Consider the following 12,046-nt stretch of genomic DNA (forward strand, 5'->3'; position numbering starts at 1 on the left):
ATTACAGTGAACGGAAATATTCCATGAAGCTGTCAGCGTTGTCTCGACAACAGATCCCGCAATGCTTCAGTAAACTACTTGTATGTCCCGTGTCTGTAGACTGTATATGTTGTGCGTGTTCGTTGTACATGTATACCCAGACTGTATCTACAGTGTAAGAACCAATAATGCCTGATTCCGGATAAATCTTTATATCGCCGTTGTCTGGTCTTTAAGTTCACTTTGGTCTGGTCTGGTCTTTTATTTCGCTTGGGCGTTCTAAGGATCGTCTTTTGAACTGTGAAGTCATGTGATCTAAGCCAGCAGTTAAAAAATAAAATAAAAATACGCCACTCTAACACTGATTACCATTGGAAGCCTTGCAAATTATGGTTTCGGAAGCTTGTTAGAAATTAATGAAAACGCCGGTGACCAGGTAGTGGGCAGGCGGTGGACACAATATGCGATATCTTTGGCTGCAGACTGGCTTCTTGTACAGTTTGTGTCATTTTGAACACTGAATGTCAGTTATATTTTTATCTAAAGATCCTGACCCGTCTTTATCAAGCATCATATGATACTTGGACATTGAACCAAACCTTTATAATGAATGATGTGCATTTTCTTTGAGGTACATGGATTTTTAATTAAATTTTGACCGGCAGTGATTAATTATTATACACTTATTGTGACATCTTGTAACGATGGAAGGCGATCAAATATCTTGCTTCCAATAGATTATAAAAAGAAGTGGTTATTTAGGGTGTATATATCATTGCTAGTTGTGAAAATTAGATGGTAACTTTGTCTAGATAGGGGCAATCCTCTCACTGTCCGTACTGGGCGAGGCAGACAAGTCCACGAACGGCCTAACTTTCCCTACCTTGTGTGAGGACTATCCGTTTTGCGAGGCAGACTGGCCTACGGAAAGCAACAGCCCGGTGACGGGTGCCCTGAATATTAAGCCTACTTACCTAGGGGTGGTGTACAGGGACATCTGAACAGTCAAGAGGGAGACCATCCTCACAAGCACACAAACCAAAGCAAAAACTGATTTTACATCAAAAACAATGGGTCCATTGATTTTTTTGGCCGGCAAGATTAGGATTATTTATTGGGCATCTATTATAATTACTATAGAGTTCATTCTTTAATTTCTAATAGATTAGGATTACATTCTTTACTTTCTGATACGTTTGATTAAGAGACCATTATTATTGTTTTTTAAGTTTCTTAGGGTAAGAGTAACTCTTCTGGTTGAATTTGGTTTGCATGATTAGATAGCTAGATTAGTGACTCGATCCGATTTGAATATAAAGACTATAACAGATCAACCAATTCGATTTTTGATATCAGCCGGTGAAAATTAACTCAATTCATTGTAAATTAACATCGGCCGTTGGGTAAAATAATTTTAAATGATTTTATACATAATCAAACAATATCTGTGAATATTGTACATATTAAATAATCTGTAAATCACTTGAAGATTCTGAACACGAATTATTGAGAATAATAATTGAAATTATTAATAAATTACGTGTCGACGAAGTTGCGGGTGGAAAAACTATTCCCAATTCATTTGTGCATGTGTCAGAGGCCAATAAATAGTATGTAAACCTTTTTCAACTTATCAAAACAAAATGCAACAGGTTTAAAAGCAACTAAAATCTTAAAATGATATCTTTAGCAGTGACACCTGATCCAAACCCTTATCCATTCAAAATAATATAAAGTGAATTCAAACGTGGTTTGAATAACCTTGGGACAATATCAATTGATTTGTTGATATAAAAAGGACTCCTATATAACCCCAAAAGTCATCAATTTACTCAAAAGTACTTATGACATCACCAGAAAAGATATGATGTGATTGTGATGTAAAAATTAAAAGAAAGGGCAAAAACCTTTGACTGTAAAAAGCTCCAGACTCCTCTAAAGGTCCGCTAGTATTTCAAGATTTACTGTGTAATTGTCACCAATTCAATTCGTGCTGCTGTAAAAAAAAGTAACTCTTATATTTATATCTGCTATTTGGTAGCTCTTAGAAAATTGATGAAAATCCTTCACTCAAGTAACCTCCCAAAACACTCCAAACAGAAATCCTCACTTTTTGTTTAAAGGTTGTATATATATATATTATGCTTTCAGAAATTCAGAAATGTACCGTAGACACAATAAGCTAAACCTATTTCTAAAAGTGTGAAAAGTAAACTCATCCAAGAATTACCACCTGCATACCTCGTAAAAATGTTACCAAAAAACATTAAAACCAATCTAATTACGATTTAACATTTACAAACGTCCCTTTAACAATACCAGAGGTTATTAATTTTCAGTGTGAGCCTACATGTGTATCTGGATAAAAGATTTAGACAAAACAAACCGGGGGTCGAAAATGCTAAACCCTATTACTTGCGCTCACGACTTTCTTGTCCAATTTTTAAAAATTGGCCTTCCGTATTACTTCTCCTTTCCATTTCATTGTTATTATATATAGGTATTTGTGTTATTAGGACTAAATCTTTATTTTTCATTAGAAACGAAGACGCTTTTCTTTTTTTCTATCTAGCAGCCTTTTCATTATCGAAAGTATATAGGCTTTTCAGCACAGTGTTTTGCTCCAAGCGGCTCATAATCCTTTCATGTATTTTTGGAATGACTTATTGGCATTGTAAAATAATGAGAACCCATTCATCGGCTGGGAAAGCAGAACACGGCAAGAATCACTGTATTGAGACACAATTGAAACAATCCACCCTTTACACGAACCTGTATCTTTAGACCTAATAAGAATTATTTTCATCTTTCTTCCACGTGAGACAAATTGCTTCCAAAACCTGTGCCGTGCTGGTCAGAATGTACATGTGCTTTCCGGGAAAGATTATCTTATTAAAAGAATGCTTCCTGGATCTCTCCTGCTCCCAGCCATTCAGGAGATCTGGCTTTGCAAAGGCGTCCTGTTTACCTCCAAAAACCGTAAGGTCACATGGTAACGGGTTCTCATGTTTGCATTTGTAGTCTCTTATTATTTCGGTCGAGGCCTGCAGGCAGGGCAACAGGCGTTTCATAAATGCAGTATTAAAGAAGGTCTTGTCATCTATGAAACTGAACTTCACTTGCGCTTGCTTTGCTAAGCTTGCGAAGAGCTTTGGGCTATCCTCCAGGATCTCCTTCAGTCTGTCAAAGGTCGAGGGCGTGATATCGAGCTCCTCAGTATAAGGATAGGCCAAAGTTGGAGCGTACCAACTGCTGACAAACAAATGATGGGGACAGATATTGTCCTCGTCATAGAGGAGGTGAGCAACTTCGAACGCGACCAGACTTCCCATGCTATGACCGAAAAATACGAATGGACCTTTTGATATATGTGGTGCGAGCTCGTGGTAAACAAGGCGTGCAATATCTTTCATGTTTGTGAGTGGCTGTTCGTCTTCACGCCCTTCCCAGCCCGGCAGCTGAATCATCAAAACCTGGATACCAAACGGAAGCATCGGCTGTGTCCAGTGGGTAAACAGTGAAGGTCCCCCGCCAATGGTAGGGAAACAGACAAGCTTCACTGCCAACGGTTTTGGCACCTCACCTTCAACGACAACTGTTTTCTGTTTTAAAACAGCTGATCGTTCACCCTCCAACCCATTTGGGCTGGATGAAGCTGTCTTTGCAAGTAGTTGCCTTGTTATGTTTTTTGAAATCTCCTGGATCGTGTTCTTGTCATTGAGCAGATCGACCGCTCCAACGATGACCTGAAACTTCTGGCTTATCTGTTGGCTGACTTCTGACGCCATGAGAGAATCCAGACCCAGAGAGATCGGTGATGCATCATGCGGGGGTTCATTGGACAGCCCAAGGTGCTGACTGAAAAGCTGGGCCAAAGTTTTGATGACCAAATCTCTGGCCTTGGTTAGTGGAAGTTTTACTATTGACTGCAGAAATGTATCATTTATGGCGGCCAGGTAGACATCTCTGTCATGAAACAATTCTTTCATGAAAGACAAGGTTCCATGTTTTTCTTTGAAGTGTTTTATAATGAGGCCACGGTGTCTCTCTGCCCAAAGCTTCCGATTAAGGTGAGCTGAAATGCCAAGCTGTGTTTGGCGAACCGACAGTGCGGAGCCGATAACCCCAAGAACCTCCTTGGGACTCATACTTCCTGCGCCCGTCTTTTCCCACGCTTGAACGAGACCGCGACGAACTATAAACCCCACGTCATTAATAACACCTATCTGCACTGCCGTCGCTGGTAGATTATGATTATGACGATAATAGGCCAGTGCATTAAGGAAGACATTGGCAGCACAGTAGCTCCCTTGTCCTGCATTGCCAATCAGGGACAGAATGGAGGATGTCATGATGAAATGATCAAGCTTGATGCCAAGCTTTAAAGTCAGCTGGTGTAGCAGAAGTGCTCCATGTGCCTTCGCAGCCATGACTCTGTTCCAAGATTCCGCAGTGATATTTTGGAGAAACCCGTCCTCAAAGACGGCAGCGCAATGGAATATGCCTCTCAGAGCGGGCCACTGCCCAACCATCATTTTTCGCAGCGCTATTTCGACATCACTTGCACTGGAAACATCCAACCGGATGTGCCGGACTTGAGCACCGACTTCCTTTCCCTTTTCGATGACCTCTTTCAATTCCTCATTCATTTCCCCTCTGGAACCTGCATATATATATCGAGCACCTCTTGATATCAACCACTCTGTCAGTTTGAGACCAAAACCTTTGGTTCCGCCTGTAACGAAGTAGGCCGATCCTCTGTCAGCCACAAAACCGTCGTTTTCCACAGAAGGGGGTAACAGCAATTCTGCTGAGTCAACCTCGATAACCTCATTTTTTGGAATGTCAGCATTGCGTGCAGCCAGGGAAGACAGTCGGATATGATTACCTGTAATACAAGTTAAATGACCGCTCTCCAGCTTGGGGTTAAACATCTCCCATAGATAAGACAAAATAGCCGAAATCTTGGAGCTGGATAATCCATCAAGTGCTGATGGGAGATATGTGTCGAACGTCACAATCTTCATCTTTGACGGAAGCATTGGCAGCCTTTTTTCGTGTTTTTGTCTTTGAATAATCACGACGGTGGCGTTTCCTCTCAACTTTGGCTGCAATGAATGCAGTGTGCGATCCAACGAGGATGACTTCAGAGACAGAAACATTACGTCAATGGATGCTTCTTCCAACTCATTGAGGGATTTGACAGATATCTCATTGTAAAGTGCAAAAAGATCGTTATGAGCATCTTTTAAGACGACTGTCTCAGCTCCCATTTTAGTTGACAGGTGAATCGTTGCAAGGTCATAACTGTCGAGAGAGTCACACTTGAAACCCACACGCATACCTGGAGATACTGGTACAGCCTGCTCGAAAAAGACAGCTGGTGGTAAGTAATCAATGACGATACTGACTGCTTTTCTTGGAGTGAGATACGAAGGCACTTCTATTAAGTCCTGTGAGAGAGACTTCATATATGTCTGGACGTCAGTGCAACTGAGGCCTAAGTATGTTTTGGTTTGCTTTTTGGAACTGTATCCGTCTAGGCTACCGGCATAGATGAATGTGTTTGTTCCTGAACGGCCGTCTACTTCGAACTGCTGGTTGTTGCAAAGACCAAAAGCTTCAACCTTCACCCGGAAAAACCGTTGGTCAGTGTTAAGTTCCAAATCTTTAGGATGAATTTTACGAACGAAGACTCGGACACGATCAGACATCTTTTTCTCTCCCACTGACCACAGCCTGGCTGGTACAATTGCCGGGGCATTGGAAAGATTTTCCATTCTCACGCGCGGAGATAAGAGATCCCAAGTCTTACTGTTATGGTTTCGCTTCGTGGAACGTGATTTTCTGGCAGCAATTACATCCTCTTCATAAAGGTGGCAATCTTTCTTGTAAATAATTTCACAAGCGATCTGACTACTCTCCATGCTGCTCTCTGTAATCGGTAGGTCAACAGAAAACATTGTAAGCAGTGGCTCTTCATGACTGACAATTACGCCAACCGTATTCAGGATCGCTGAAAATGGATTCACGTAATCACCGTCTATTGCATGATGCGCGCCCTTTGTGAAAAGCAAAAACTGGGCCTTTAAACTCTCCCTTTGCAAAGCCTTGCAGACGGAGTAGCAAAACAATGTATCTTTTTGGTAGCCTTCAAACTCTCTCCTTGACATGACCGATCCAGAATTCAAGTGGACGTCAGATACCTCTGTTTTCATCATTACCAGGAGCGTCTCTGTATCCTGATTGGCAGCAACCATGGTAACTGCTTTTTGCACGGCATCGGCCTTTTCCACATCAATGACGGTTACGTCCAAGACCTCTTGTTTTACAAGAGTATCGATTAAGGAAGTACTCACATCTGTATTGTCCGGAAAGACAATCACTTTCTTTGATGCGGTTTGGGACTGAACTGGTCCGTTTTTGATATCCACAGAACCAACATTTTCCCACACGACACTCCAAATCTGATGTTCCATGTTGTCATTTTGAATGGTTTCAAACACAAGTCCTCGAACCGAGCAGAATATTGCTTTTGTGTTTGCGTCTGCCACGTCAATGTCGCAGTTGGGATGGTCCCCTCCGCTAATCCTTACATGGATACAAACGTGCGGAGAGCTCGGACCGGTAAATGTGAGCGTCTGTATTTGTCTTGGAACTCTCTGTACTGGTTGAGATCTCTTGTCTAAATTTTCATGACCTCCTTGTTCGGCTAACAAAATGAGTACAGCAAATGCCTGCAAGAAGCTGTCCATGAAAGCTGGATGATACACGTAACGATGAAATTCTCTCCGAACACTGAGAGGAGCCTCAGCATATACTAAACTTTCACGTGAATCCTGTGACGTTAACATCTTCTGAACTCCTCTAAACGTAGATCCCAAATCGAAGCCAGAATCATCTGCATTATTGTAAAACACCTCACCCGGTATAGACACTTCACATCTTTTGCTGATACTGTCTACGTCCATTATTTCACCCAGTGTCGTCATCACACCAGGATCTGCGGCAGATGGAGGAATGATTCTTACGTGACAATGCTGTGTCCATGTTCCTTTGGACACGTCATGGCTCCTAAGCGTGACGAGAAATTGCTCTGCTGTCTTCTCCTCCACTGTTGTCTCAAGGCAGCCTTCTGCATTTGGGGCAAACATGAATCGATCGAACATCAACCCACTGAGAACTATCGGGTAGCGATAACCGTTCATTGATCGAGCTGCTGCAAGAGCGGTCTCAGTGTAAGCAGTAGCAGGCACAATCACGGAGCCTTGCAAGACGTGATCTTTTACCCACGGTACCCGAGACGCATCCATTTTAGCTCGCCATATCCTCACCGGACTTTCTTGCAGATGGAATGTTTCAATGGGCTCCCCAAGAAGTACGTGTTGACCCTCACCAACAGGAAAGAGAAGGTCTGTCTTTCCCTCGGGACAGATATTGGTACATTTTTCTCGTTGCCACGGGTAATGTGGGACCGACATGACTTGCCGATAGGTGGAGTTGAATAGGCCGTCAAAGATCACAGGTATACCGCTTGTATAGAGCCTCAACTGCGATACCATAAGATTCTCGGAGTCTTTTGCAATCGTTATTGTGTCTCGAGGTCTAAGTAGAGATGCTGATGTGATAAACTTATCATCTGTAAACTGGATCGTAGCCAAAGTGTCCTGAAGAGCAGGTAAGAGCGACGAGTGAGTACCAACCTCGACAAAGACCCTGTAACCATCTTTTGCGAGTTTCTGAATTGAGTTCATGAAGAGAACCCGCTGTCTAGCATTCTGAAACCAATACTCTGGCGTGTTAGCCTCCTCGGTAGTCAAATAACCCCCTGTTACGGTGGACATCATTGGAATCGTGCGTACTCTTTCTTCTGCATTTTGCACTTTAAGGAACTTACTCGCCTCTTTGAGGAAAGGGCTTCTTATGACTTCTTGCTCTTTGCTGTGGAAAGCATTGTCTACCTTGAGCACGACACATTTAATATTATTTATTTTGAATTCTTTAGCTAGCCCCTCAACAGCGGTATTCGCACCAGAGAAGACTATTTGACCTGGGCTGTTGATGGCTGCGACATCAAGCATTTGTCCATGCTTGCTTTCCCTGGCGTACCGGAGAGCTTCTTCAGTGTGGCATAAGACGGCCACCATCTTCCCAGAGCCACTTGTCTTTCCTAGTTCAATCCCTCTTCGGTAGACGAGCTTCACTGCGTGCTCCAGGCTGAGGAGACCTGCTGCATATGCTGCTGCAACCTCACCTGCACTGTGCCCAACCACTGCATCCGGAACCAGACCTCGAAACTTCCAAAGATCCAGAAGACCTATTGCAAGTGCAAACAGGCAGGGCTGACTGATTTCTGTCGTAAAGATAGTAAAAAAAAACCAATCATCAACGGATACTGTTTACATATTCTTTGAGTTGGGTGTGTTATTCTGGTTGTGTTTGAGGAAAAAATGATTTACCTGTTTTATGTATTCTCTCACGGTCTTTTTCATCAGACAGCATGCTGACTAAAGACCATTTAGCCCCACACCTCTTCAGCTGCTCGTCAATAACCTATATGTACACACATTACCAAAAGATGAGACTTGATTGAGGAAGTTCTTCAATGTAAGGAAAAAATAGTAGAATAGCCTACAAGCAGAGGAAACTAAAAAAAAGGAAAAAATAATCCGTCTGTAACCTTATTTGACGCCCGTCCAATTTGGAAAACGCTAAAAGGTGAATACAGGCAATACGTTTTTTGCAATTATCGTACTTGATAAACTACACGCTGAATTTGAATTTTAAGAAAATTATATTGAAATACAAGTCCGTTACCTCGACAAAACGCAGCTTTAGTTGAAAGAGAGTTCTTACCTTCACCCTTGCAGCAAAAATAGGTTGTGTTTCCATCAACTCTCGACCCATTCCCCACCACTGTGTCCCCATACCAGAGAACACAAACACAATTTGCTGTTTGGCCCCAGAGACTGACGTCGCTACGCCTTCGACATGTCGAGTCGACGTCTTGTGGTAAGATTCGTTATCAAGTTTCATTCGAAGTTGGTGGATAGCATCTTCCTTGGAGTAGACAGCAAATCCTGCTCGGTGCACAAGGTGCTGAGAACGGCAGGCAGCCGTATACAGACAAGAGAAGAAAGTGTTGTCGTTCATCGACGGGTCTTCCGTCAGAAAGTCGACCCAGTCCTTGAATTTTTGACGAAGTGCATTGGAGCTGGCTGCAGACAGGAGGAGGCAACTCAGAGTTTTACCCTTCATTTGAGGAAGCTCAATCCCAGAAGGACTTAGATGTCCCTCAAGAATAAGGTTAGCATTCGCTCCACCGAAGCCAAATGAGCTGCAGCAAGAAAGGAAACGATCTCCTCTGTGTGGCCAAGAAATCAGTTCGGTAGGAACATTCATCTTTAGCAGTTTGAAGTCGACATTCTCGTTTGGTGTTTTAAAATGCACGACGGGTGGAATCTTTCGATTGTACAGGCACAAGGCCGTCTTGATAATGCCAGCCACACCTGCCGCGCCTTCAGAGTGGCCCACATTTGATTTGACGGACCCAATGTAGAGCGGAGGATGTTTGGGCCCTCTCCTTCGCCCCAAAACCTCACCCAAGGCTCCGGCCTCTGTTGTGTCGCCTACTCTTGTTCCTGTACCATGAGCCTCGGCGTAGACAATCTGGAGGGGATCTACCCCGGCGTTCCGACATGCGCTTTTCACCAAGTCAACTTGTGCATCAAAACTGGGGTTTGCAATGCCCAAAGTACGGCCATCATTACTAAGTGCCCCTCCGCGTATAACTCCGTAGATACGATCGCCATTATGCAGAGCATCATCGAGAGGTTTCAGAACCAAAACCCCAGCACCCTCGCTCCGGGAATAACCATCGGCTGCCTGGTCAAAGCTTTTGCATTTGCCGTCGAGAGAAAGCATGCCAGCCTGACAAAACCCAATAGTGGTGGTTGGTGTAAGAATCAAGTTGACCCCACCAGCAAGAGCCATTGAGCAGGATTTCTGTTTCAGCGCCTCACATGCCAAATAGATCGAGTAGAGGGAAGATGAACAAGCTGTATCCACTGAGAAACTCGGCCCACGGAGATCAAACTCGTAGGAGATACGATTGGATACCATGCACGAGTTGTTGCCCGAGTTGGAATACTGGTTCATATTGTGAAATGGTTTCCATGCGAAGGACAAGTACTCTTGTGCTGTCACGCCCATGTAGACACCTGTTTTAGAACCTCGTAGAGAAGAGGGTGGTATCCCGGCATTCTCGAGGGCCTCCCACGTGACTTCAAGAAGAAGTCTAACTTGCGGATCAAGGTGGGCTGCCTCGTCTGCAGGATATTTAAAAGTGAACAAACCGTCCACATCAAAAACCTCATAGGTACAAAAGAGTATTAGATTTTGTGCTGTAGCTGGACAATTCATATCAAGTGTCAAATGTGGTCTGGCATAAAAAGGTCGGTGAAAATGACTTTCCTAATGAGACACTGTATGTCCGTCTTTTATTCACGGGACAATAAGGTTACTGGACCTGTGCATGCCCTCTTGCGATCACATGTGGAATTAATTCCAGTAAATCAGGATTGGGCATTTTGCCAATCTTGTTTAAGTAAATTCACCAAACTTATTCCAAAAAATTTTAAGAAATTACCAGGTGGCATGTGGAAGAACTGTCTGTCGAACATGTATGGGTCTTGAGAAATGTACCCGCCATTTTGGATGTAAATCTTGCCGGCTGTCTTCTCTCCAGGACTCAAGAAGTAGCTTGCATCGAAACGGTCGGGTGGTATGGGCGTGGTGCAATCTAGTCCCTTCACTAAAACCTCCCAGAGCGTTTTGACACTGTTGACCCCATTGCCGAAGCGACAGCCTATGCCCACTATGGCAATTTTTTGATTTTTGGAGGTTTCTTCGTCCATGTCAATATCCTGTTGTTGAAGACAAATGAGAAAGAAGACCTGCAAAGACGTCGTGTCCATTTGAATTTTTGAAGGATTTTTGAATATTCTGAATTGTAAATATATATTGCCTGAAATAAAAAGTTACAATTTTGTGAATATTTAAGTACAAATTTTAAAATTTATTTTTTGTGTTTAGAGATAAGTTGGCCTTACTGTCCAACGTGAGCAAATTTAGAAGTACGTGCATTAGTTTATATTGATTAATTTTTTTGCTCAATCAAAAATTATGGCCAACTTTAACTTAAAAATCTCCTATACTGTTTACGCCAACATAAAATGCATGTAATATATTATGTTTTGGCCTGTAGACCAGATACCTCTCAGGTACCAAGGGAAAATCAAAAAGATTTAAACCATGGTCTAAGTTTTGTTAAAAAATGGAGGTCACTGGGTTTGTTACTCGGCGGCTATAAAACGCAACAAGGAGTGACAAATGCCATCCAAAACATGTATATGCTTCTTGTTCAGTATACGTGGCAGAAACCTACAGCTAAAACTTTAAAAGGTTCCACTGTTTGTAAAAAGAAGTCTCGTTAACAGAATTTGACAGTAGCTAAGAGCTAAAAATGAAGGGACTGTTTAGTACAAATATTTTCTATCGCGGCAGGCTTTTTTACCCTTGGCAGTTGTTTAATACATATATCTTACAATTTTCAGGTGACTTTTTGATGTTATTACGGGGTTTATGCGTGATGCCTCGGTATTTAATGAGTAACGACCTCCGCCTGATTACAACTCATTACTCCAAGAACAAGTTGATACAGAGTTTTGGTATCATTGCATAACAGAAAACCTTTGTAATCCCAAATAGGTAGAGAGAAAATGGCATAGTCGTGTAGTGATACAGTACTCTTTTAAACTTAAAGGTGGATTAAATCATGACAATAACTCTTTAATTTCTGAATCGAATCCAAACATGTAGCATAAATGGAACAACATTTCTCATAAATGCTCCCGGCTTTGAGAGATCATTTAATTTTTGAAATACTAGAAGAGTGATAAATCATCAATATCAAATAATGATAAAAACCTTGTTTTTTCAAAATAAAAGTTGATTCAAATGAGTGACATAAATCTTTTGATTTACAGCCCTAAAATTTGTGTAATCT

At 42.3% G+C, this 12,046-nt stretch overlaps 1 protein-coding gene across 2 annotated transcripts in view; it reads right to left on the reverse strand.

Annotated features, from left to right (window-relative positions):
- Positions 1-1,073: 1,073 nt before the first annotated feature.
- LOC147798110 (uncharacterized) overlaps positions 1,074-12,046 on the reverse strand; it is a 54,535-nt gene continuing 43,562 nt past the window's right edge. For both annotated transcript variants that reach the window (XM_087141540.1, XM_087141541.1), the window contains 4 exons: positions 10,628-10,904; positions 8,836-10,307; positions 8,439-8,532; positions 1,074-8,332 (listed from right to left, as the gene is read on the reverse strand). In XM_087141540.1, coding sequence (XP_086997666.1) covers positions 2,766-8,332; positions 8,439-8,532; positions 8,836-10,307; positions 10,628-10,904 — 7,410 coding nt within the window. In that variant the 3' untranslated portion in view covers positions 1,074-2,765. The remainder of the gene's footprint in view (positions 8,333-8,438; positions 8,533-8,835; positions 10,308-10,627; positions 10,905-12,046) is intronic.

This window comes from Acanthaster planci, linkage group LG09, assembly GCF_054643075.1.
Source record: "Acanthaster planci isolate LZ-2023a linkage group LG09, COTS_SCS, whole genome shotgun sequence".
In the NCBI taxonomy this organism is placed as follows: Eukaryota; Metazoa; Echinodermata; class Asteroidea; order Valvatida; family Acanthasteridae; genus Acanthaster; species Acanthaster planci.